General features: G+C 34.2%; 1 protein-coding gene and 1 long non-coding RNA gene across 5 annotated transcripts in view; both read right to left on the reverse strand.

Moving 5' to 3' along the window:
* The window catches only part of LOC144977198 (putative tRNA N6-adenosine threonylcarbamoyltransferase), a 162,863-nt gene that overhangs the window by 8,532 nt on the left and 131,227 nt on the right, over positions 1 to 23,104 (reverse strand). For 2 of the 4 annotated variants that reach the window (XM_078922144.1, XM_078922145.1), the window contains exon 10: positions 1,599 to 1,655. The exons of the other annotated variants lie outside the window; for them this stretch is intronic. In XM_078922144.1, the coding sequence (XP_078778270.1) occupies positions 1,599 to 1,655 (57 nt within the window). The remainder of the gene's footprint in view (positions 1 to 1,598; positions 1,656 to 23,104) is intronic. 4 annotated transcript variants of the gene reach the window in all.
* On the reverse strand, positions 16,014 to 19,331 carry LOC144976228 (uncharacterized). The gene is made up of 3 exons (XR_013646068.1): positions 18,901 to 19,331; positions 17,684 to 17,745; positions 16,014 to 16,867 (listed from the first exon to the last, which is right to left on the reverse strand). It is a non-coding gene; the product is annotated as an uncharacterized LOC144976228 (long non-coding RNA).

A 23,104-nucleotide genomic window follows, 5' to 3' on the forward strand; every position in this document is an offset into this window, starting at 1 on the left:
GAAAATCCCAGAATGACACCCCTGGATAACGACATAATTTTCCAGTCCCAGGCGATAATGTTATCCAGGGGTTGCACTGTAATATACCACTTTCAGTACTGATTCCTTTATCATGATGTCTCTGTACGATCCGAGACAAAATGCAGGGAATTGAGTGGACTGTTTACGAATTACATCAATATCTGTATTAAAAAAGTGACAGGCATGGAAATATTTTGCATAAACACAAATGAGAATGATGAAAAGGAGACTTACATTGAGATAATTGTGAAAAAGAAACGACAGAGCTTATCAAATTAAATAATAGGCAATTCATTATTTTTAATTTGTGTGTGTGTGTGTAATTTGGGTATTACAATACGACATATCGCACCAGGGCGAACGTTGCCATACACACAGATGAAGTGAAAAACGAGAATGTTGTTGTTGATAAAGATGAAGACGATGTTTAATAGATGATGGACGATTGAAGAAAACGATGCAGTGGGATAGCAGGACAACGGTAGAAAAACATGTAGAGTAGAAGTTTACAGTAGTAGCATGTACGGCAGGTCGAATTTCTGGTGTGTTAAGTTCTCGAAAATGTGAGGACAATCCAGTATAGGAAATAACATGGGCTATAACCCGAAACTTGCAAGAAAATAGAAAAAATATTTTAAATATGCAGTTAAAACTGCCTAGATGAAAATTGAGAGGGTTACAACCTTCACTTTCAACGTTTGGAGATTGTTTTGTTTGTTTGTTTTTAAGGGTTTTACAGCGCTTGCAACACATTCATTTAGGTTATATCAGCGCCAGTAAAAATGAAGAAAATGGGATAGTAAAAAGTTCTAGAATTACAATTAAAGAACCCAAGAGAAAGTAAGACAAAGGGGAATGGGAACAAATAGGGATCAGATGTAGATTCCAAGAGCATACCACCAATGTACTTAGTTTGAGATCACCCACAAGTCTCATCCGGACACAAGCACAAAATCCAACAAAGGGGAATACACTCAAATGCTTACATTATACATTAAAAATAACAAATATAATAATACATAACAGAGAGATGATTTACAAGGAAAAAAATATCATCTCCCAAAACAATAACTATGAATTTGACTGTTTCCCTCTCAGCCAGGACTCTGATGAGGGCCAGGAAAAAAACAACTACCGTAATCTCATTCCAAGACAAAGACAAAAAGCTTGTTGGATAAGATATGAGGGGATAGAAGACACAGTATGTACCTCCCTGCCCACTATGGGAGGACGTTTGAAGAGAAATGGAGAGAAACTGACCAAGAATGTTGAATCAGTTTACCAATAGTCATTAAAGGCGCGAAAATGTAATATCAGTTCACACCATAAATACCAATAATAATGAATACCAATAATAATGACGATCATTGGAAATAATTATAAATAACAACAAGTTATAACAATCAAGTAGCGGGTGACGACCACTGACAAAGAGTGACAACTTAGCAACGAGCAATACAAAACAATCAATAAAAACAATTCTGGTCTAACCAGAACAGTGTGTGTGTATCTTTATAAATCTAAAACAAACTTTGACATCCATGCAAATTATATTGGGTAATTTCCTTAAAACTTACATCCAACTCCACCGACGATGAGGACCTCCTGGGATTCACAGTGGGCCATGGCTCTCTCTGGTTGATTCATACAAGATTAGGGGAGTAGAGTTGATGTAAAACATCATAGTTTGGAGAAGATATTATGCAAAGACTAGGGGTATTGTTCAGTACCATGGAGGAAATAAACTATGGGAGAGAGCACTCAGCCTGCTTGTCGCTCAGCCAGCGATAAGCTATCACTGGCTGAGACAGACTTGTGCCACGCATGGCGCTATCTTCATGAAAAAAATGATGACACGTTGGAGAGAGAACATAGTTTATTAGTAGTTAGTATGTAGGAAGAAGAAGGATTACAGCAATATACTAATTGTAATATATATTAATAAAAGAAAATTGATAGATAGACAAAACTGATCATTTTCAGGTTAATCCAGTTAAAGATTTATCCTTATTCATTAATTCTTTCTGAAAGATATTAATCATTTCTCTCTTATATTGACTTGTATTCATATTTTTTTAAAACACACACAAACACAAACACCATCTACACACATACACAATACATTATTATTATTATTATAAAAATTATTATCATCATGGTTATCATAATAATAATAATAATAATAATAATAATAATAATAATAATAATAATAATAATAATAATAATAATAATAATAATATTAAAATTATTATCATCATCGTTATCATTATTATTATTAACATAATAATAATAATAATAATAATAATAATAATAATAATAATAATAATTAATAATAATAATAATAATAAAAATAATAATAATAATAATATCATTATCATCATCATCAGTACAGTTGTTTTTATTATTATCAGCGTTATTATTATCATAATCAGGATTCCTGTTATTGTATTAATGATGATGTGATGATGATGATGATGATGATGATGATAGAAATTCCATCATCATCATCTTCATCACCACCATCATCATCGTCACCACCACAACCACCATCATCAATAATAATAATAATAATAATCTAGACCTGCCAATCTTTGGGATATGGTATCAGGGACACCCTACTGCGATTGTGCCTGAATGCTGTGGCCAACTGTGTTGGCAGTCTAAGAAAACGAATACATGTAACTGGACAAAAAATTTGTATTCTTATATATGTTGCTTGGAAATTACAGGCAACCAAACAAATCGGAGAAAAGAAGAAGAAGAAGAAGAAGAAGAAGAAGAAGAAGAAGCAGAAGAAGAAGAAGAAGAAGAAGAAGAAGAAGAAGAAGAAGAAGAAGAAGAAGAAGAAGAAGAAGAAGAAGAAGAAGAAGAAGAAGAAGAAGAAGAAGAAGAAGAAGAAGAAGAAGAAGAAGAAGAAGAAGAAGAAAAAGAAGAAGAAAAGGAGAAGGAGGGAGTAGAGAGGAAGAAGAAGATAATGGAATCTTAAATACTTATGTACAACAAGATGTCAAAAGATATCTATATACAATCACAGGGATAAATCTAGTTGTCAGAGGAAGCAAGAAGATACGGTACTCTCTTGTTGCCTTCTTGCATCTTCTCAAAACTTCATCTCTTAGGGTCGTATCCGGAGAGGTGTTTATCTTTGAGACCAGTATGGACTCAAGGGTCCTTATGGACATGGAGGACCTTGCTTCAGTTAAGTTCTTTCTTACAACACTTAAAATTCTCTCCGAATCTGCATTGCTATGAAGAACACAAATCACTACTAACAATAATTTGCAAAGATTAGGAAACAGCAGTCTGTTGTCAATGTCACTCCTCACAGAGGAAATTTTCGTCAACTTGACATCAATCCTCGTTTCTTTTTCAATTTTAGGAGTGAATGAAAAGGACTGAAAATTCTTAAACTCATCTCTGAGAGTATTTTCATCACACAGGTCAAGGCCTTGAACTTCGAAGAAAAGAAGGTCAATGAGTTAAATTCCCACTCTTCCCTTTAACTGGTTAGCAGCTTGTGTCAGGATGTCTGATTCGAGGGAGAAGCTGGTCTTCATATAATCCAGAGTTTTGATGAAGAAACCCCTTGCATTATTAAAGACTTCTGCTCTGCTCTTGCTATTACGATTTTTCAACAAATCATTTGCAAAACTCCCTAGATCTAGACCTTTGTCCAACAGGTGATTCCTTTCCAAAGTATAATCAAGTTTCAGAATGTCACTTTCACACTCCCGGATGACTGAAGGCTTTATTAATCTTGGTAATGTCTCTGAAATGGCCTTACAAAATTGGCCGAGTTGTCGTAGAAAAAAATTGCATTTAAATTTATTTTTTTCCCCCCAAAATTGAAATCCGGTACTGTACCAGACAATCACCATTTGAAATTAGTACTTTCACCTCTTTATGTAAAAAACATTCCTTACAGAAAATGTATATCACCTTAACCATGGAGAAAAAAATGTGCCATCAGACAACCTTTGAGATCAACAAACTCAAGGAAATATGTATTACCAACATTGCTCTTTATAAAGCCATCCGCTTATATCGCCATCTTTTAAATAGGGAATATTTCAATCAGCTTTCCAACAACAAAAATTACAAGTTCCGTCAGCTTAAAATGTCCCAAACCATACTTGTGGACACACAACACCAAAGATGATGACATTATACCAAAAGAACTAGTTAACATTATTGTTGATGAACAGCAACCTAAAGAAGATGACATTGAGGAAGAGGATGGTGAAGAGGAATGGTCTTCTGAATCAGAGGATGATTTTTAGGACTGTGACCAATGGGTGGATGATGAACTGTGAAGAAAAATGAGTATGTTCCATACCTCTCAAACCATATCAGAATATATATATATATATTATGTGTGAATGTGGTGAGTGTGTGTGTCACAATTATAATATAAATGTATTTCAGGGACACCTATTCTCAATAGTTCACATTCTCATCCTAAAATGCTATAATATGTATTTCGAGAAAATGATGTTTTTGTTTATTAATTTTCTATTTGTCATTAGTAAAGATAGTTTGTATGTATTTCAAAATGACCCTCAAATAATCAGTTTCAAACATAATATTTAGTTATATTAAATTAGACATGTTTTAAAATACAAAAATGCATTTTATGAATTTTTAGAAATTTTTGCACCGAATGACCTTTCAGGGGCAATAACTCTGTAAAGATGACACTATTTTTTTGGCAGCCGGCCATAAACGGATAGCTTAGATGTTATACTAACTAGAAAAATTGGTCTCATAAAATCCCCAGGGGGGGGGGGGGAGTGGGGGTCCCGGTAGCCCTTAGTCCACCAAATCTCTTCCTCCATCTCAACTGTCCACACATCTTCATCTACTGACAATGACCAGGACAACATATCTCACAGACAGGTGGTCTGCTTACCCCCTGACATCCCCCTTACCACCTCTGAACGGGATGTCCTTAGGCAGTTGTCTCAAGTTCAACCCACTCAACCCTCGTGCAGACCACATACAGAGAGAACATGATATACATCAATTTACATGCAAACTGAGACTACAACTATATTTCAAGAGTAAAGAGAAGGATGACAAGAATAATAGTGACGAAGACGATAGGACAACCAACACTGATAGTAACAAATTTCACTCCTTCTTCTCCAAATGTCAACCTCGCTCTTCTTTCATGCCAGCGCCAGGCCAATCTAATACACTTGATTTATTTATAGACATCAAATTTGAAGCTGCCAATTTCCATCCCCGACTGATAGAACATTTGAACCTCAGTACGGCAGAACAACAAGCCCTTCGAACCCAGTGCACCCGTAAAGATGTTGTTATCAAGCCTGCCAACAAAGGGGGTGCCATAGTACTATGGGGTACACAAATATATATCCAGGAGTGCCAGAGGCAGCTAACTAACACGCAATGCTACAACATTTTAGAGAAAGATAACACTCTATATAACAACACACACTGTTAAAGATTTAATAAAAACTCGACTCCTACCACCCGAAGCGCATAATCTTGTCATCCCTCCAGCGATCTTGGTTCCCCCACTTTTTACCCGTTACCTAAAATACATAAAATGAAAACCCCAACAGACATTCCCCCAGGTAGGCCCATTGTTTTTGCATGCAGTCATGCAGAAAGAACTTCTGATCTGCTTGACTTTGTTTTTCAACCTTTTGTGCAAAAACTTGCTACTTATGTTAAGGACACTAACCATGCTCTCACTATTTTTAGAGATTATACCATTTTGGACTCCCATCCCCACTTTTTGCTCACTATGGATGTCTCATCCCTATACACTTTGATTCCCCACTCTGATGGTCTTAAAGCAATTAAGTATTTCATCGACCAAAATCCTCCCACAGATATTGGGGTTGACACAGTACTCAGGTTAACATCTCTTGTCCTGAACCTCAACAGCTTTGAATTCAATGACAAGCTTTACAAACAAGCGGTGTGGCCATGGGCACAAGAATGGGACCTAGTTATGCTTGTCTATTCATGGGGTATCTGGAAAAACAAATTATGGATTCATTCCCCGGTCCCAAACCTGAGGTGTTTTTGAGATATATTGACGACATTGTCGGCGTCACTGTACTGTCGGAATCAGAACTTAACAACTTCTTTGATTTCTCAAACAACTTCCACCCCCAAATTAAGTTCACCAGCACTGTCTCACATACCGATGTCACTTTTTTAGATATTCACCTATATGTAACCTCCTTCTGCCTCAGCACTTCTGTCTACTACAAAGACACAGACAGCCACAGTTACCTGCGTAATTCATCTTCTCATCCCATACCATGTAAAAACTCTATCCCCTTTTCACAACTCCTCCGACTCAGATGCCTGTGCACCCATGACTCCACATTTCAAGAAAGGGCAAAAGAACTCATTGACTTTTTCAGAGCCCGGAATTACCCTGCTTCTATTCTTTATAAAGCACTCAACAAAGTCAACACCATCTCCAGATCCCGAGCCCTTAATCCCACAAATAGAAATGACAAAGACAAAACCACCGACCGCCCCAAACTCATCCTTACCTATCATCCCCATAACCAACAACTAGCTCATAGCACCAAAGCACAATTTAATATTCTTAAACAGGACCCAGTTACTAGACACGTTTTCCCTCACTCTCCTCTTGTTGTCTATCGCGGTGATCGCAATATTAGGGATCAACTTGTACATAGCCGCTTAAGACAGTCCCCCTTAACCTCCGCCTTTGGTACATTTCCCTGCAGTAGGAGGTGCTTAACTTGCCCTTACATTAACAGAACAGCAAGTTTCCATTTCCCCTTACGTGAATGGACTATTCAGGGTTCATTCACTTGCACGTCTAGGAATGTTAAATATGCCATTAAATGTAGAAAATGTGATATGTTCTACATCGGTCAAACAGGCAGACACTTGTCTGACCGTTTTAGAGAGCATCTAAGTGATACATCTCAGCAAAAACATGTACCTGTTTCTGACCATTTCACATCTCCTGGACACCAACAATCAGACATGTCAGTTTACGTACTGAGACACTGTTCTGATACTCAGAGTCGAATCCTCACTGAGAGGAAACTTATTATCCGACAAGGCACTTTGAAGCCAAAGGGTATTAACATTAGTCTTCACATTTAAAAAACTTTTCTCCCCTATCTCTCCCTTCCTTAACATACTGTCCCTCAATCAATCCTTCTCCCTCAGCCCCCCCCCCCCCTCTCTCTGTCTCTTTCTCTCTCTCTCTCTCTCTCACCCTCTCCCTTTATCTCTCATCCTTGCAGTGTTTCACCTCTATATTTATATACGGTATATATTTCTTAAGGAGATCATTCTCGTTTAGTTCAAAAATTAATCATTCTCCTAATTCCATATATATTTTTTTAACAAGTGGGCGGTTATTCTGTTTACACTTAAATGTTTCAATCGTTTTGGTAACACACACTTATCTATATATTATTATTGTCATTGCCATTATTATTATTATCATGATTAATATTATCATAAATATTAGTATTATTATTATCATAATTATAATAATAATAATAATAATAATAATAATAATAATAATAATAATAATTATTATAATAATAATGATAATAATAATAATAATAATAATAATAATAATAATAATAATAATAATTATTATTATTATCATCATCTTTATAATTATTATTATTTTTATTGTTATTATTATTACTTATATATTTATCTATTCATTTAATATTAATAATACTTGTCATATATTCTCTTTTTGACTTTCTAGCCCTGGCCGTTGCCTTATTATATACACTCTTAACTTCTCCGCATAGAGTACCTACCGACTCATCATTCATATTACAGGAAGGAAATCTCATCCTTACCTTTATACGGCAATTCTTAAAAAATATATATATTTTAAAAAATATATATTTATATAATATTTTTTTTATATTTTCTATTTGAGTCTCATCATTTTCATTATTTATTATTTTTATATATTATATTTTTTATTTATGATTATTTATTTACATTATTTTTTTATTTACAATTATTTATTATTATTTATCTAATTATTTTATTATTATCTTATTATTTTTTTCTCATTCTATTAATTTTACAAATACATGCCAAATATACTTCTAATGATGTGGCCCGTGCGGTGACCAGAGGCAACGGCCCAGTAGATAGTGTCAGCTATCTTTCCCTTTTAATGAGTGTACTTTTTATTTTTATTTCTATATGTATTTTGGCAAATTGATCATTTATTTACCGGATTAGATTTTCATTCTGTTATTATTACTATTATTATTGTTATTATTATTATCATCATCATCATCATCCTCATTTTATCTAATTATTTATTTATTATTTTAATCAGCATTCACATCTCTGCTTCTATATTTAATTTTGATCAGCACAAAATTGTACAGTTACTAAATACTTCTATTATTTATCTTGACGACAAGATTATTTACACCAATTTCATCAAAGTGATTCGATTAGGAATTTCAAGCTAAGTTTTCTTTCTTTCTTTATTATAGAATGATATAATTTGTTTTGTGTTTTTAATTATTATACATACATACATACATACATATATCTATATATCTATATATCTATATATATATATATACATATATATATATATATATATATATAAAGTATCAATCCACTATTAAGGTGACCACTGTGAAATGCACCAATTGGAGGACCAAGCATATGTCTTGATCAAATTGATTAAACTGTTCAATCTTTGTTCAAATGAGTATAGTTTGATGCCCTACAATGATTTATGAACACAATTCTGATGCTTGATGATCACAATGGTATATAGAAAATTACTCGGTCCCCCTACTGTTTTACTAAGTGTTTCTGTAGCTTTAAGGAGACATTTGGTAAAAACATGTTTTTAGGGAGACCACATTAAAAAACCCTTTTAGGGAGCCCAGTATATGTTTATATATGTGTATACCTAAGAGTGCATTTTCAAGTGAGCTACCACCAAATTGTCTAAAATAAAGTAAGTCCTTAAGATTAAGAGCTTCATGGCCATAGTGTCGAAGCTTATCCCAGTGTGCGTAGAGTGAAATGGCCGAGCAACGCATTTACTAACTCCTGGGAAGGTCCATCCCTCAGAAGGGGCGCTCAGGGAAATAACCTGGGACTCAAACACGGCAAAAAAATATTCCCAGTTGCTCCGTGCGCCATTGTTTTTGCAGTCCCCGACCCTTTAGAAACCTGACGACCCAGGTTAAGATCAGAGATAGAAGGGACCAGGCAGAGGAGTTTATTTGTTGTTGTTGTATACCACTGAATGGACTTGGTTTGTTTTGTTTTGTTTTTAAGGGTTTTACGGCGCTTGCAACACATTAAGGTCATATCAGCGCCAGTAAAAAGGAAGAAAATGGGATAGTAAAAAGTTCTAGAACTACAATTAGAGCACCCAAGAAAAAGTAAGGCAAAGGGGATTTGTTTCAAATAGGAAACAGTAGATTCCAAGAGCCCACTATCAAAGTACTTAGTTTGAGATCACCTAAACGTCTCATTCAGACACAAGCACAGGTCCCAACAAAGAGGGATACACTCAAATGTTTACAAAGCATAAATAATATGTAAACAAAACAATAAAGAGCATAACAGACAGATGATTTACAAGGGAAAAATATAATCTCCCAAAACTCGAACTATACATTTGACTGTTTCCCTCCCAGCCAGGTCCTGGACAAAACCAAGTAATCCCATCCCGAGACAAAGACAGAAAACAAGTTGGAAAACAGACATAGGGGGATAGAAGACGCAACGAGTACGTCCCTGCCCATTATGGGAAGTCGGGAACCCCACCCAGTGAATGGAGTTGGATGGATAGGACAGCAGATCTGATGGACACAATGAACGGCTTCAATCAACATCTCATTCACTTTAACTTGCACAATGCTTGCTTTGGTTTCGTGGTAGACAGTTCGTCTGACGCCCGAGTTGCCAGGGTTCGAATTCATATTTGTGGCGATGCAGAGTCATTGTAAAAGTCTCATTTACAGTCTCACTTGTGTTAATTGGAGTACGTTACTGAATTGTAACAACGTTGTTCGTGTCCATATAAATGTACTACCACTACCAGCTGCACGTTGAGCTCATTGTGGGTTTTATGATACATCAAGCTCGTGTAAAATTACATTTACATTTGACCGAAAAATGATACATAACGATAGAAGTCTACAAATCATATTGCAGGTTTATTTCAGTTCCAAAAGCCATCACAAACATTCATCCACTGTATCACATAAGTCTTTGGTCACCAAATAAAAGCATGAAGTTTGTTATGTGTACAGTGCAACATAAAAGGATAGAAACAGTTTTACTGATAAAACCCTCAAATGATAACAAACCAATATGTTGTTGCTGGTAAGTTGCTTAATTGCATTTGTTAAAAAGCATAAACTGTGAAGCAAAAGTGTTGAAAATCGTTTGAATAAAGTTTAATGCAAAAAAAATAATTCTTAAGCACTTTATGCCGTTCTAAGCTGTCGTTGCTGCATTTTTTTTCATTATCAATTATTATTATTCTGATTAAGGAGGATGAGGGGATAAAGAAAGAATGAAATTAAATGCACAGAGGTGTCATTTCTTGACAGTCACCTCTAAAGATTGCAACTCTTAAAATTATCATAAAAAGAATAGTGAAATTTTACATTAGGTATCTAGACAATGCTGAACATAAAGCTACATTGACCAATTAAGTTAGGGTTAGTAGAAAGACTTTTTATTCTGCCATATCTGATTCTTTCAGATAGTTCTACATAGCTGCCAACTTTTCAAAAATAAAATAAGGAACGCTCATTTGGCCCGGGATGAGGGGCGATGTGTGCCGAAGCCCCGCCCCCCCCCCCCCCCCTTCATCGAATCGCAACATATAAAAGTCAGCCTTTTTAATTACTATTACTAACACTAACAAGTTTGAGATGACAGAGGCTAGTCCAATGTTGCTCAATTATCGGGTTTAGTACCAGCACATTTGAATCGTTAAAATGACACTTTCCACAATGATTGTTGTTTTGTTTTTAAGGGTTTTACGGCGCTTGCAACACATTTAGGTTATATCAGCGCCAGTAAAAAGGAAGAAAATTGGATAGTAAAAAGTTCTAGAATTACAGTTGAAGCATCCAAGAGAAAGTAAGACATAGGGGAACTGGGAACAAATAGGGATCAGATGTAGATTCCAAGAGCGTATCACCAATGTACTTAGTTTGAGATCACCTATAAGTCTTATCCGGACACAAGAACAAAATCCAACAAAGAGGAACACACTCAAATGCTTACATTATACATTAAAAAATAACAAATATAGTAATAATACATAACAGAGAGATGATTTACAAGGAAAAAAATATCATCTCCCAAAACAATAAATATGCATTTGACTGCTTCCCTCCCAGCTAGGACTCCGGCGAGGGCCAGGAAAAAAACAAGTAATCTCATTCCAAGACAAAGACTGAAAGCATGTTGGAAAACAGATATAAGGGGATAGAAGACACAGTGTGTACCTCCCTGCCCGCTATGGGAGCTTTCCACAACGAGATCAAAATTCAGAACGGACAATATAAAGAAAGAATTCAACTGCCTCAACTTTGATAAGGACCAATACACAAGAAGCACAATTGTAAAATAAATGAAATAACTTAAGATGGTTAGAAATGCATAACTACCAACCTGGTACATCACTTGAGAGGGCGTTTTGGGGTAAAAATTAGGTGAGTTCAGATAAAAAGTAGACGATAGCATATATGTTTTCTTTCATGCAACATAATGGTCTTTAAGTAGTATACTATAATAGTAGTTATAGTAAAATGCACCTCTAAATATTAGATAATTCCTACTTCTTTACTTTGACAAGATAAACACACCTAAAAATGGAGTATACTTATTTTTCTTGAACCTAAACCGTTACAAAAGCTTGCTTGAAAAAAAAAATAAAATCATATGAAGATGTTTTTAAAGGGATTAAATTTATATATTTCATAAATTAATAAAGGGAAATAATCATTGTCATCTTTAATCAATATAAGCAATTGATTTTCTTATTGAATACCTTCCAATCAAAAAGGTGGATTTAATTTTATTCTTAATTAAAATAATATTTGTAACAAATAGTGAAAGTATCAATACTGTCTTAGAATATTCAAAGTATATCGAGGCTAACATCCATATCCTATGCAAATCTCCAATACATTATGAAAGGTTTGATTAAAATACAGGCGTCATATAAACGAATGGAACTTTTTTAATTGTTGAAAATCATTTATGATAGAAGCATAATTCAAATTAAAGAGCTACACAAATGGAGATTATGCTCTCACTGGACACCAATAATAATGATAATAATAATAACAACAATAGTAGTAGTAGTAATAGTAATAATAATGGATCAATAATAATAATTCATTAGGCTCACATGGCTTTTTTACCACAAATTAGTCAAAAATTACAAAATACGGATTTTGAACTAAAAATAAGCACTTACGGACTCAGGAAGTCAAATACGGAACAAATCCGTTTTTAACAGAACGGTTGGCAGCTATGGTTCTACAAAGCATTTGTCTCTCAAGCTGAGCAAATGAATGTTCATATAATATAAAAAAGGATATTGCAATGATGAACAGATTGTACTATATAAAGATAAAACGTTTTTGTAAACCCCCAAAATATGTCAATAACACTATACAAAACAATGAATGTAATACAAATCAAATTCATGATTGTCATTACACCGATTGAAACGCTCTTTCCCTTCTATATTTATTTCTTTCATTAAAAATCTTTGTCTTCACCAAACTAATTAGTGTACCTTCAGGGATTCCTTTTTGTGAAAATACCCTGTGGTGTTTTAAGAACAGAATAATTTCAGACTTTCTAGGTAATGATCCCCTTGAACCATGTGCTGAAACATCTTCGACAAAGTTTTTAAAATATGACTTGACTCTATCTGTATCCTCATCTGACCATGACATGTATCTCCGATTTTTGCTTGAATTCCTCTTGGGTTCAGTTTGTTTTGAAGAACACGTAAGCTGATTTGGCACTCCTGCTTCACCATCAAATATTTCTTCTTGATTTGCAGCTGTTACTATGGATGTTCCAAAATTTGCATTTGAGTCTCTATTCACTACAGAGTCATTTGTTTCAATGTTACAATTTCCTTCCCCAGTGACCGATGCTGAGTTATCAATTTGACCCAAAAAATGACCAACTTCTGTTATTTCTCGTATTGCAAGTGGACACTAATAAATGTTTTGATTGATTGATTCACTGTGTCCCATATGTCGATAGAAGACATCTCTCTCGTGTTGTGGGACATCAAGTAAGGCAAATAATGTCGAAGCTCGGTGCCTGAATTTATCAGCTATTAACAACTGGGGTTTCTCTAAATCCTTTACTAAGGAAGTGACATATTTGTTGGCAATGTAACCACTTACATGATCTTTGGATATTCCTGTATTTGGAAAAAGAAATGGGTTGTCTGAAATATCAACAGCTTTACGCTCCTGTGCAAGTTTCCTTAAAGGCTGAATTGTGTCATTGGGTATCAACACAGGGACCAACATCTTGCTTCCCTTTCCAGACTGATAGGCCAGCTTATACTTCTCAAGTAACGCTTTTTCCAGAGGATCAGTGACATGTTGTACAAGCTGGGGATCAACCCATACACCTGAATCTGCATCATTCCAGTCTTTTAACAACATCCTTGCGGGTTCTCCGCCTCTCCTCGCATTAAACATTGTAAGCCTAGCTACGATGACATTGCGAAGCCTAACAAACATATGTGAATCAAATAATTGATAATCATCCTCACAAATACGGACCATCTCTTCAGTAATAAATTGCCGTAGCTTCTTTATATCATTCTCTAATGGCATCTCTTTGGGTTTTCTCAAATTTGTTCTCTTTGCTTCACATTGAACTCTGGCTGTAAAAAAAATACTATCCCAATTATAATCCAGGACAGCTTTGAACAAATCTATCTCTGCGGATTCTTCAATTTTGTTTTGCATTATATATTCCCCTTTTAAGAAATTAATTAACTTTTTCAATATAAATCCAATTGAAAGCTTCAAGCCTGCTTTCAATGTCCCATCCTCTTTCAAAGTCATTTCAGAAATGGTTTGCGATATTTCATTAAAGTTACAACGCTTCACCACGTCCTCTCCAGAGAAAGAAGGTTGATTTGTTCTCTTCCTAGTTTTTAAAATCAAATTTCCTAAGATGCGTAAATCACTCATTATAACTTTTCTCTCCTTCTTTGAACTTTTACTCCACAATTTTGTTCCTAACAATACTATAGCTTTGTCAGATCGACACAAATTTCCACTTCATCATTCCGAAATTTGTCAAGAATATTCTCCTTTATTTCTTTACTTGCATTGGGAGCCACGGGATAAAATTTTACAACCCCAGTACACAGAGCATGCTCAGTACTACATTTCTTTTTGTGTTCATAAACCCTTCGTCCAGAGTAAAACCCCTTACAGCCAGCACACATAACAACTTCATGTGACCCTTGTGCTCTCTCACGCATAACTATTGAATTGTTTCTAGTGTTTGAATAAAAAATGCCCTTTTTCTTGAGATAATCCATTGTTCTATCCCTTTCCTTTACAGGCTGTTTCATGGCCTCTGTAACTTCTGTCTCATCTTTGTGTTTCCTCATCAAATGCCTTGAGAGTTTTGTTTGCAACTGTCCACAGTATGGACAGGGTCTCCTTGGCTTTTTGTATTTCTCTGGAAAAAAAAGAAGAAAATAAAGCACATCATGCTATGAACTATGAAAATAAATCAATAGACAGATCGTATGCACATCAGCTACATGACAGCGATAGAGAGGAATAGCATTCCAAATATTTAAGGCCTGGACAAGTAACTGTCATAATTCCTTCTTGTTATATACTTTTCTACCATCTATTCCTTTGGAAGAGGTATGTTAGATTTGTGGAGACCTCTGCCACATAACAAATCCAGTGAAAAGACGCCATATTTTTGTTTTGAAATAGAAATAAATAGATCAATCCACCCACTTCACTGGGTTCAGGGTTCCCTCTTCATTATAATCAAAATATGAACATAAATCGGAATAGTAACACATTGAAGTCTCATCTGAATACATAGATTGTCCTTTGTTGTTTCAGCGAATAATCAGACAGAATGTCAAAAGAATTTTAGGTTTTTCCCCAACCACCCCTTGGAGGTATCAGTATCAGCGGAATGTTTTTTACGTTGAGCAACAAAATTTACTCCAAATGCTTCACTCGACCCAGGCGGAAAAGCAATCAAGAATAGACCCAAGTCCTATCCAAAGACTAACATTTCATTTAAGTTTATTGTAGGCCCTTGGCCAATCGACAAAATTCAATTCACATAAATTATTTACAACAATCAGAAATTAATTATATCAATAATAGTAATAGAATGCAATGAAGGCAATATCATAATAATAATAATAATAATAATAATAATAATAATAATAATAATAATAATAATAATAATAATAATAACAGTAGCGGCAATAAGTAACAATTAATATAGTAACAAAAGTAATAATAGACTATAGTTCATAGTCATAACAATGACTTTCTTTGTCATTGAGGGAGTGAGAAAACATCACCGGCTGGCAGAACAAACAGCCGACATCAATCAAACGTCCTCCAGACCGGTTGAGCATCGGCTTCATTAATTCCTTAAAGACTTCCCCCCAACTGCCTGAACGATGCTGATGCCCAGACAACTTAATCCTGATTTATATTTTGTGGGAATGAAATATGACATGTATATGCCGGAAATATTTCAATAACAAACACACTGTTCAGATAGAAAATATTTGAGTCTTGCCTTTGTTAATTGACACAGGTAAGTTAGGAAAATAAATGCTAGTAAAAACGATCAGCAAGTTCGTGAACACTGCTTCTCAACTCGAACATATGTTTTCATCAAATCTACACACATCATGTTGTGAGCTGAATTTTAATGATCTCAGTTGTCATTGAAAGGAAACCCAAGAATTTTAGAATAAAGAAAAATATTGAACCTGGAAGTCAAAAGGGTTTGTAGCACAGCAGACATTATCAAAGTATAATTTTAGTACCGACAAATTAAAAAGAAAATGTGCTTTTCTTTAAATGCTCCCAATCATCATATACTGTTTAGGTTGCAAGATTAATAAAAATGTTATCTACTCTGATTCTCGTTAAGTTTCCAGCTGGTCTGTGAAAAAAAGCCTTAAGCATCATAGAAATACAAAGAAACAGTTTTAATATATAGATGGGTTGTAACAAAAAAACCATTTTAACACTTACAATACAAGCAATTTAAGTCTATTACAGACAAAAAAACCCCCAATAAAATAAACATGAACATTTTTATGGCTGGTTTCACTGATATCACTCACACATTGGGGTTTCAGATTCTAAGATGTCCACCCTATCAAATTTGGATTTGTGCTTGTTATGTAAATGGTAGCGTATTTTGCGACGCAGCACTGCCAAAACAGAAAAAAATGCAATAACACAAATGCAGCACCATGGAGGGGGTGGAAGTTTTCTTTTAAAAGGAATGGGTAAATTAAAATTGATCCCACAAATATCAAAGGAGAAGAATGACAAAAAAATGACTCACCATTGCACGTAACACGTTGGTTTGCAAGTGTATAGCATTCGGGTTGAACCTGGGTCCCAGACTGGCAACGAGGTTCAGTCTGTGATAGTTGTGGATGAGGCTCTGACTGAGTTGGGGAATGAGCACTAGGTTCCAAAGACAATGATGTACTCAGCATTGGGTACCTCACAGAGTACGTAGAGGAATCAGACTCGGAGTCAGCAACAAAATCGGGACCCTGTATATTTTGTGGAAAAGATGACAGATCAATCAATTTATTCATGTTGACAATAAACATGAAGAGCCATTGTTTAATAATCCAACTAAACAATTAGCTGGTTAATAATGCAAGTATAATAAAAAAGAGTTGAGAAAGGCAGACATATTGTCTAAGTATTTAATATGTTCAACTGTGCTTGGATAAATATAGATACACCAACCAGGGTTTCAGTAAACCGTTTTTAACCAACTCTTTAAATCCTACACCAGGACCAACAACTACAAAACAATTTTTTATATCACTACGATTCTGGACATATAAACGGTTGTCATTGCAACAATATGAACTTCCTAACCTTGCAACTGCAATATAGTTAACAAAAAAAGTTGATAAACATTACGATGCAAGAGAATTTGGACAAAATGCGAGATCAAAAGTATAATCCCAACAGAAGCTATTTTAATTTTTCCTGGAAAACGCATCATTTTCACATTTTGTCAAATAAAAAACAAACGACTTCAAATGTGAATGGCTCATCAATGAATATCACTTCAAAATATAACGAGGAAGGTTTAAAATAGTGTTATTGTTGGCGAAGTCCACTGCAAAGAAAAATTTTTAACAACAAAAACTAGGAGATCTCACTGGTGTAAAACAGTGTTGTCCTTGTCCTGAAATATTGTATTGCGCCTAACAGACTGCAGGTCTCATCTTTTGTGGCAAATATGTTTTGTCCACCACAAAATATGGTGATGTGAAGCATTTTGAGCATGGTGCCAACTGTGGATAAACGCTATACAAATGTTATGATTTTATTTTAATGTACATACTTACCACAAATGAATCATGTGATATGGAACTTTGTTCTGCATCACTTTCAGGCTCTGAGTTGGAGTCTATATAGAAAATAAAAACAACAAAAAAAAGCTGAAGACTATCATGTGCAAGTTTTTCTCTAAACTCTTAAACAAAAAATCATGCCATCTTGTGCTGTAAAAGGATTTTTTTAAATTATTTACCTTATGACTATTGTCCTTTGGAAAAAAAAGAAAATTAAGTCCGAAACCTTCTGGCTATTTTCTTTTAAATTTCAAGAACGTCAGAGTTGGCAAGGGAGGACGGAAATATAATTCCAGAAACCAATCTGTCTATAATCATATCCATATGATAGTTTTTCGTTCAAGATTCAGGTACAGTCCACTTAGGATAATCGCAATACCTTGGGATCATCGAAAATGTTGGGATTAACCGAAATTCAGTTTCCTGTCCACTATTTCAACATTTTACACATTTATTGTCAACTCAAACCAGTAAATAATATTCTTAGTCCACCACATACAGAGCAATTTGATTGAAACAAAACCATATGGCAGCCCCGTGTAGATTTGTCAACCAAAAGCAGCTATGAAGCAAGCCGATATCTTATTCAGATTGGAAGAAGTTTCAATCTTTTTTCTCAACAATTCAACATTTGTCAGAGTTAAAGAGATTAGCCTTAATGAGAGACAATAAGCTCTCACCAAACTCGTTGGTCACAATGCACAGTTGTTAATCCTAAAACAAAGGATATCGCTCAGTCTCTCTTTATAACTGTCATTTATAACCTGTTGTCAAGATTATGACCAGCCCCACCCTCTTCTATTTAATGGCCACCGATGACGTCACAAACCCATACTGCAGAGCCCCGCCCTCTTTCGACTCTAACAGAGTGGTGACACACTACTGTAGCATTAAATCCTGCTCACTCTCGATTCTTCAACCTGTCACGATTTCATCCATGATGAAATTTAATCATGATATACTGTTTGATTTCTTGAATTTACCACTTTTTAAAAAACCGAAGTTTGTTGCAATTAACCAGTGACTTTTATATAGAATTATTTCCATTGCTTAGGAAATATTGTGATTAACCGAAAGTTGCGATTAAACGAGTTGCAATTATCCGGAGTGGACTGTAATAGTATTAAACATCATGACTCAAAAAAAAAAAAAAAAAAGCAAACTATGTGTACCTAAATGTTATTCATTTCCTCATCAAATTACATTCTTACCATTAACATCATAGATCACATCAAAAGGGTTGTCTGGATTGACAGCAAGACATTTTTCAGGATTTTTAAAGCTCAAATCTCTCTGATCTGAAGTTACAAAAGAAATAGCATATTCTCAACATTAAACTATGATTTTGTGATATGGCATACTGTATGCATAAAGCAAGATGCAAAGACAGGTTTAAGTTTAAATTATTTTTTATATTCTTTTCAAAAATCCATTCTAGTTTTGCCAAAATAAAATAAACACGAGAAGTGTTGAGTTGGATAGCGCTAAAACTAAAAGTAGTAGTGGTAGTAGTAGTAGTAGTAGTAAACGACAGATCTTACTAGTGTGAATCTACAGTCTACAGAAGTTCCCGAATTATCTGACTCCACTTCCAAATGACTGACTGACAAGTGACAATCATCAATCGGTGTGTGTGTGATTAGGTACTTTGGTAAACGTCCATTTGGCCTCCAGCAGGGAGCCGATAAATGGCCTAGTGGCTGTGACTCGATTTTTTGGACTTTTGAGTGATGGGTCTCAGAAAAAGTTCCATAGATTTTTTGTTTATGGATGGATTTTAATGATTTATGTCTTATTTTCTTCAGGAGAAATTACTCTATCGTTTGGTGTAGTTTATTTTAAAATCAATGACAATTTAGTATAACTTTTGATTATGGATAAAATAGGGTATAATTTAGCTTTGGATAATTAAAAGATTAGAACTTGGTAAATCAAAATTTCATGCTGGCACGTTTATTTAACATCTTAACTTTTTTATAAAATTAAATTCAGGGCAAAGTTGTATACCGCATCCATGAAATTCGTTCCAGTAAAATCCTTACTCAAATCTTAGCGGTCATTTTAGACCAGTTTTGAAATCCAAATGGCGGTTACTACCGGAAATGCAACAATTTTCAGGTCACAAAGTCCGTCAGTAAATAACAAAGGCAAATAGAAGACCATTTGTCAGCCTTTAAACTAACACAACTTTTTTTTCTGCTTATCTGATTTTCACAATTTTGGTATCATTAGAATCGTGTTGAAAAGCACTTTAAAATGATATAGGTTTCATTGAGCTCAATCCAATTTGAATTTTTTACCAAAGTACCTAGTGTGATGTCTACCCTATTGAAAATCTTAAATCAACAGTGATGTAATAAGAATGGCCAATAACTTACCATTTAAATTATCTCGGTGTCTCTTCAATGATGCCTCCAGCATCAATTTACCCCACGATGCCATAGACGTCTAGTTTGGAACTCAGCAAGTGACGAAAAAATACTTGCTATAGAGAGGACGTCCGTCGGCCACTCTCTTCGCAAGTCAGTTGTCAGTGGTTATCAGATAATCATTGGTTCTTGAAAAATATAGAAACACAGCGGTTCATTTAAAAAGACTCTTTTGTAGATCAAGATATAATGTTAGGTATTGCACTTTAAAATCTCTTCAGACATAGAACGGGTCAACTTGACGTCTAGACCAAATCATTTCGAAGATCGATATGGCAACAGCAACGCCTGGAATGGAGGATTTAAATGCGGCATCTGACGATTCTACTGCTATGACAGAAGATGCTCCATTTCACGACGTCGAGATGGCTTCAACTGGCATCAGGCATCAACATGCTACTCAATAATGGGTTTGATGAAGCGTTTGACTAAGAATTAAAGCTGATAACTGATAACCACCTACTACTGACTTGCGGAGTGAGTGAGTGCCGAGTGCCTCTTTATGCGCGAAATTGACTAAACATACGTTTCACGAAAAAAAGAGGGTTACTATGTTTGCTTGTCTCTTGTCACCAAGATAAGAATCCGGACCAAGATTCGATAAATCTGTTTCTAAAAATAGATTATAATTCGTATATCTTGTTCATTCCTCAGTTCATCAACTTTCACACAATTTTATATTAGGTTTTCATTACTATAAAAATCCATATAATGCTCTAGAATTTTAGAGAAAATTTCGGAAAGATATATTGCCTCACTATTGAAATATATCGATGAAAACACTGGTACCCCTATTGTACTTTTTTCAGGCGGTCACCTTATTGACCAACGTGAAAATTTAGGCATAACTCTTCTTACTGTGGTGTTTAACAAATAACTTCAATACTATGATTTACAATTATATATCCTTGACGGTTGGGTTGACAACCTTAAACTAAAATCAGAAAAGTGAATGTGCTAGAGGTCAAATCAATAGGGGGACCGGATTTTGGTCTCCCTATTGGTAAAGTACTGTAAAATGAACTAATAGGGGTACCAAAAGTCTCCCTATCCGGTATTAATACATATATATATATTATATATATATATTATATATATATATATACTTATATATTTATCTATTCATTTAATATTAATAATACTTGTCATATATTCTCTTTTTGACTTTCTAGCCCTGGCCGTTGCCTTATTATATACACTCTTAACTTCTCCGCATAGAGTACCTACCGACTCATCATTCATATTACAGGAAGGAAATCTCATCCTTACCTTTATACGGCAATTCTTAAAAAATATATATATATTTAAAAAAATATATATTTATATAATATATCTTTTCATTGAGTTCCTCCATCATTAGTTCATTTATCTATTTATATATTAATTTGTATATTTATGATTATTTTATTACATTATTTTTTTATTTATCCAATTATTTATTTATTTATTTACTAATTATTTTATTATTATCATTATTATTTTTTTCTCATTCTATTAATTTTACAAATACATGCCAAATATACTTCTAATGATGTGGCCCGTGCGGTGACCAGAGGCAACGGCCCAGTAGATAGTGTCAGCTATCTTTCCCTTTTAATGAGTGTACTTTTTATTTTTATTTCTATATGTATTTTGGCAAATTGATCATTTATTTACCGGATTAGATTTTCATTCTGTTATTATTATTATTATTATTATTGTTATTATTATTATCATCATCATCATCATCATCATCCTCATTTTATCTAATTATTTATTTATTATTTTAATCAGCATTCACATCTCTGCTTCTATATTTAATTTTGATCAGCACAAAATTGTACAGTTACTAAATACTTCTATTATTTATCTTGACGACAAGATTATTTACACCAATTTCATCAAAGTGATTCGATTAGGAATTTCAAGCTAAGTTTTCTTTCTTTCTTTATTTTAGAATAATATAGTTTGTTTTGTGTTTTTCAATTATTATACATACATACATATATCTATATATATATTTATATATATATATATATATATATATATATATATATATATATATATTATATATATATATATATATATATATATATATATATATATATATATATATATACTTATTAAATTTAATTTATCACTCTTCTCTATTTTAAATATAGCTATCTTTTAAATATAACTTTGAAGCGCATCCTTCCATTCCCGTTCTCCCACTTTCATTCTCTCTCTCTCTCTCTCTCTTTTATTATTATTATTTTTTAAAAAATCTCAACAACGGAGGTGGGGGATCACTGATAACACTAATACTGTCTAGTATTCTTCAATTACCCCCCCCCCCACCCCCCTACCTTATTCTTGAAATATATATATAGTTTTTCATCTCTCTTTCTCTCTCTCTTCCATTGCACACACACACACATTTACAAATTTTCGCCTATATTATTATGACAATCTAATATAAATATATATGTATTCTGTGTTTACTTGATAAAGGCCAAGGGCTGAAACGTCGTTTGTTTTGTGTTGTTCATTCATGAGTCAGATTTACTCCCTTTATCTTTATCTCCATTTTATTGACTCATTTAGGCACCTCTATTTATTAGTTTTACTAATCATCATCATCTTGTTTATGACCATTGACAATAAAACTGAAAACAATTAACTTGGAATGAATATTTATATAAAAACTTCTGGCTTTTATATGGTACACAAAGAAAATGGGAAGAATAAAGAAGAGAGTGCTTTGTATAAGTAATGAATTGGAAGATGTGCCAGTATCACTTATGTGCTATGCAGAAGGGCAGGGCAGGCTATTACACACATAGTACGTTTGCGGTTAGCCCTGAATTCGATGATGGTGTCACTTTCAATTTGGCATGTCTCAAGAACCGAGTGTACTGACCAATGGGTGCTAGCACCTACTGGTCAGTACTGACTAATGGGCGCTAGCGCGTATTGGTCAGTACTGACAATGTACCTTAGCGCTTGTTCGTCAGTGCTGACAACT

This window comes from Berghia stephanieae, chromosome 7, assembly GCF_034508935.2.
Source record: "Berghia stephanieae isolate SIO BIC M18660-M18661 chromosome 7, UCSD_Bste_1.3, whole genome shotgun sequence".
In the NCBI taxonomy this organism is placed as follows: Eukaryota; Metazoa; Mollusca; class Gastropoda; order Nudibranchia; family Aeolidiidae; genus Berghia; species Berghia stephanieae.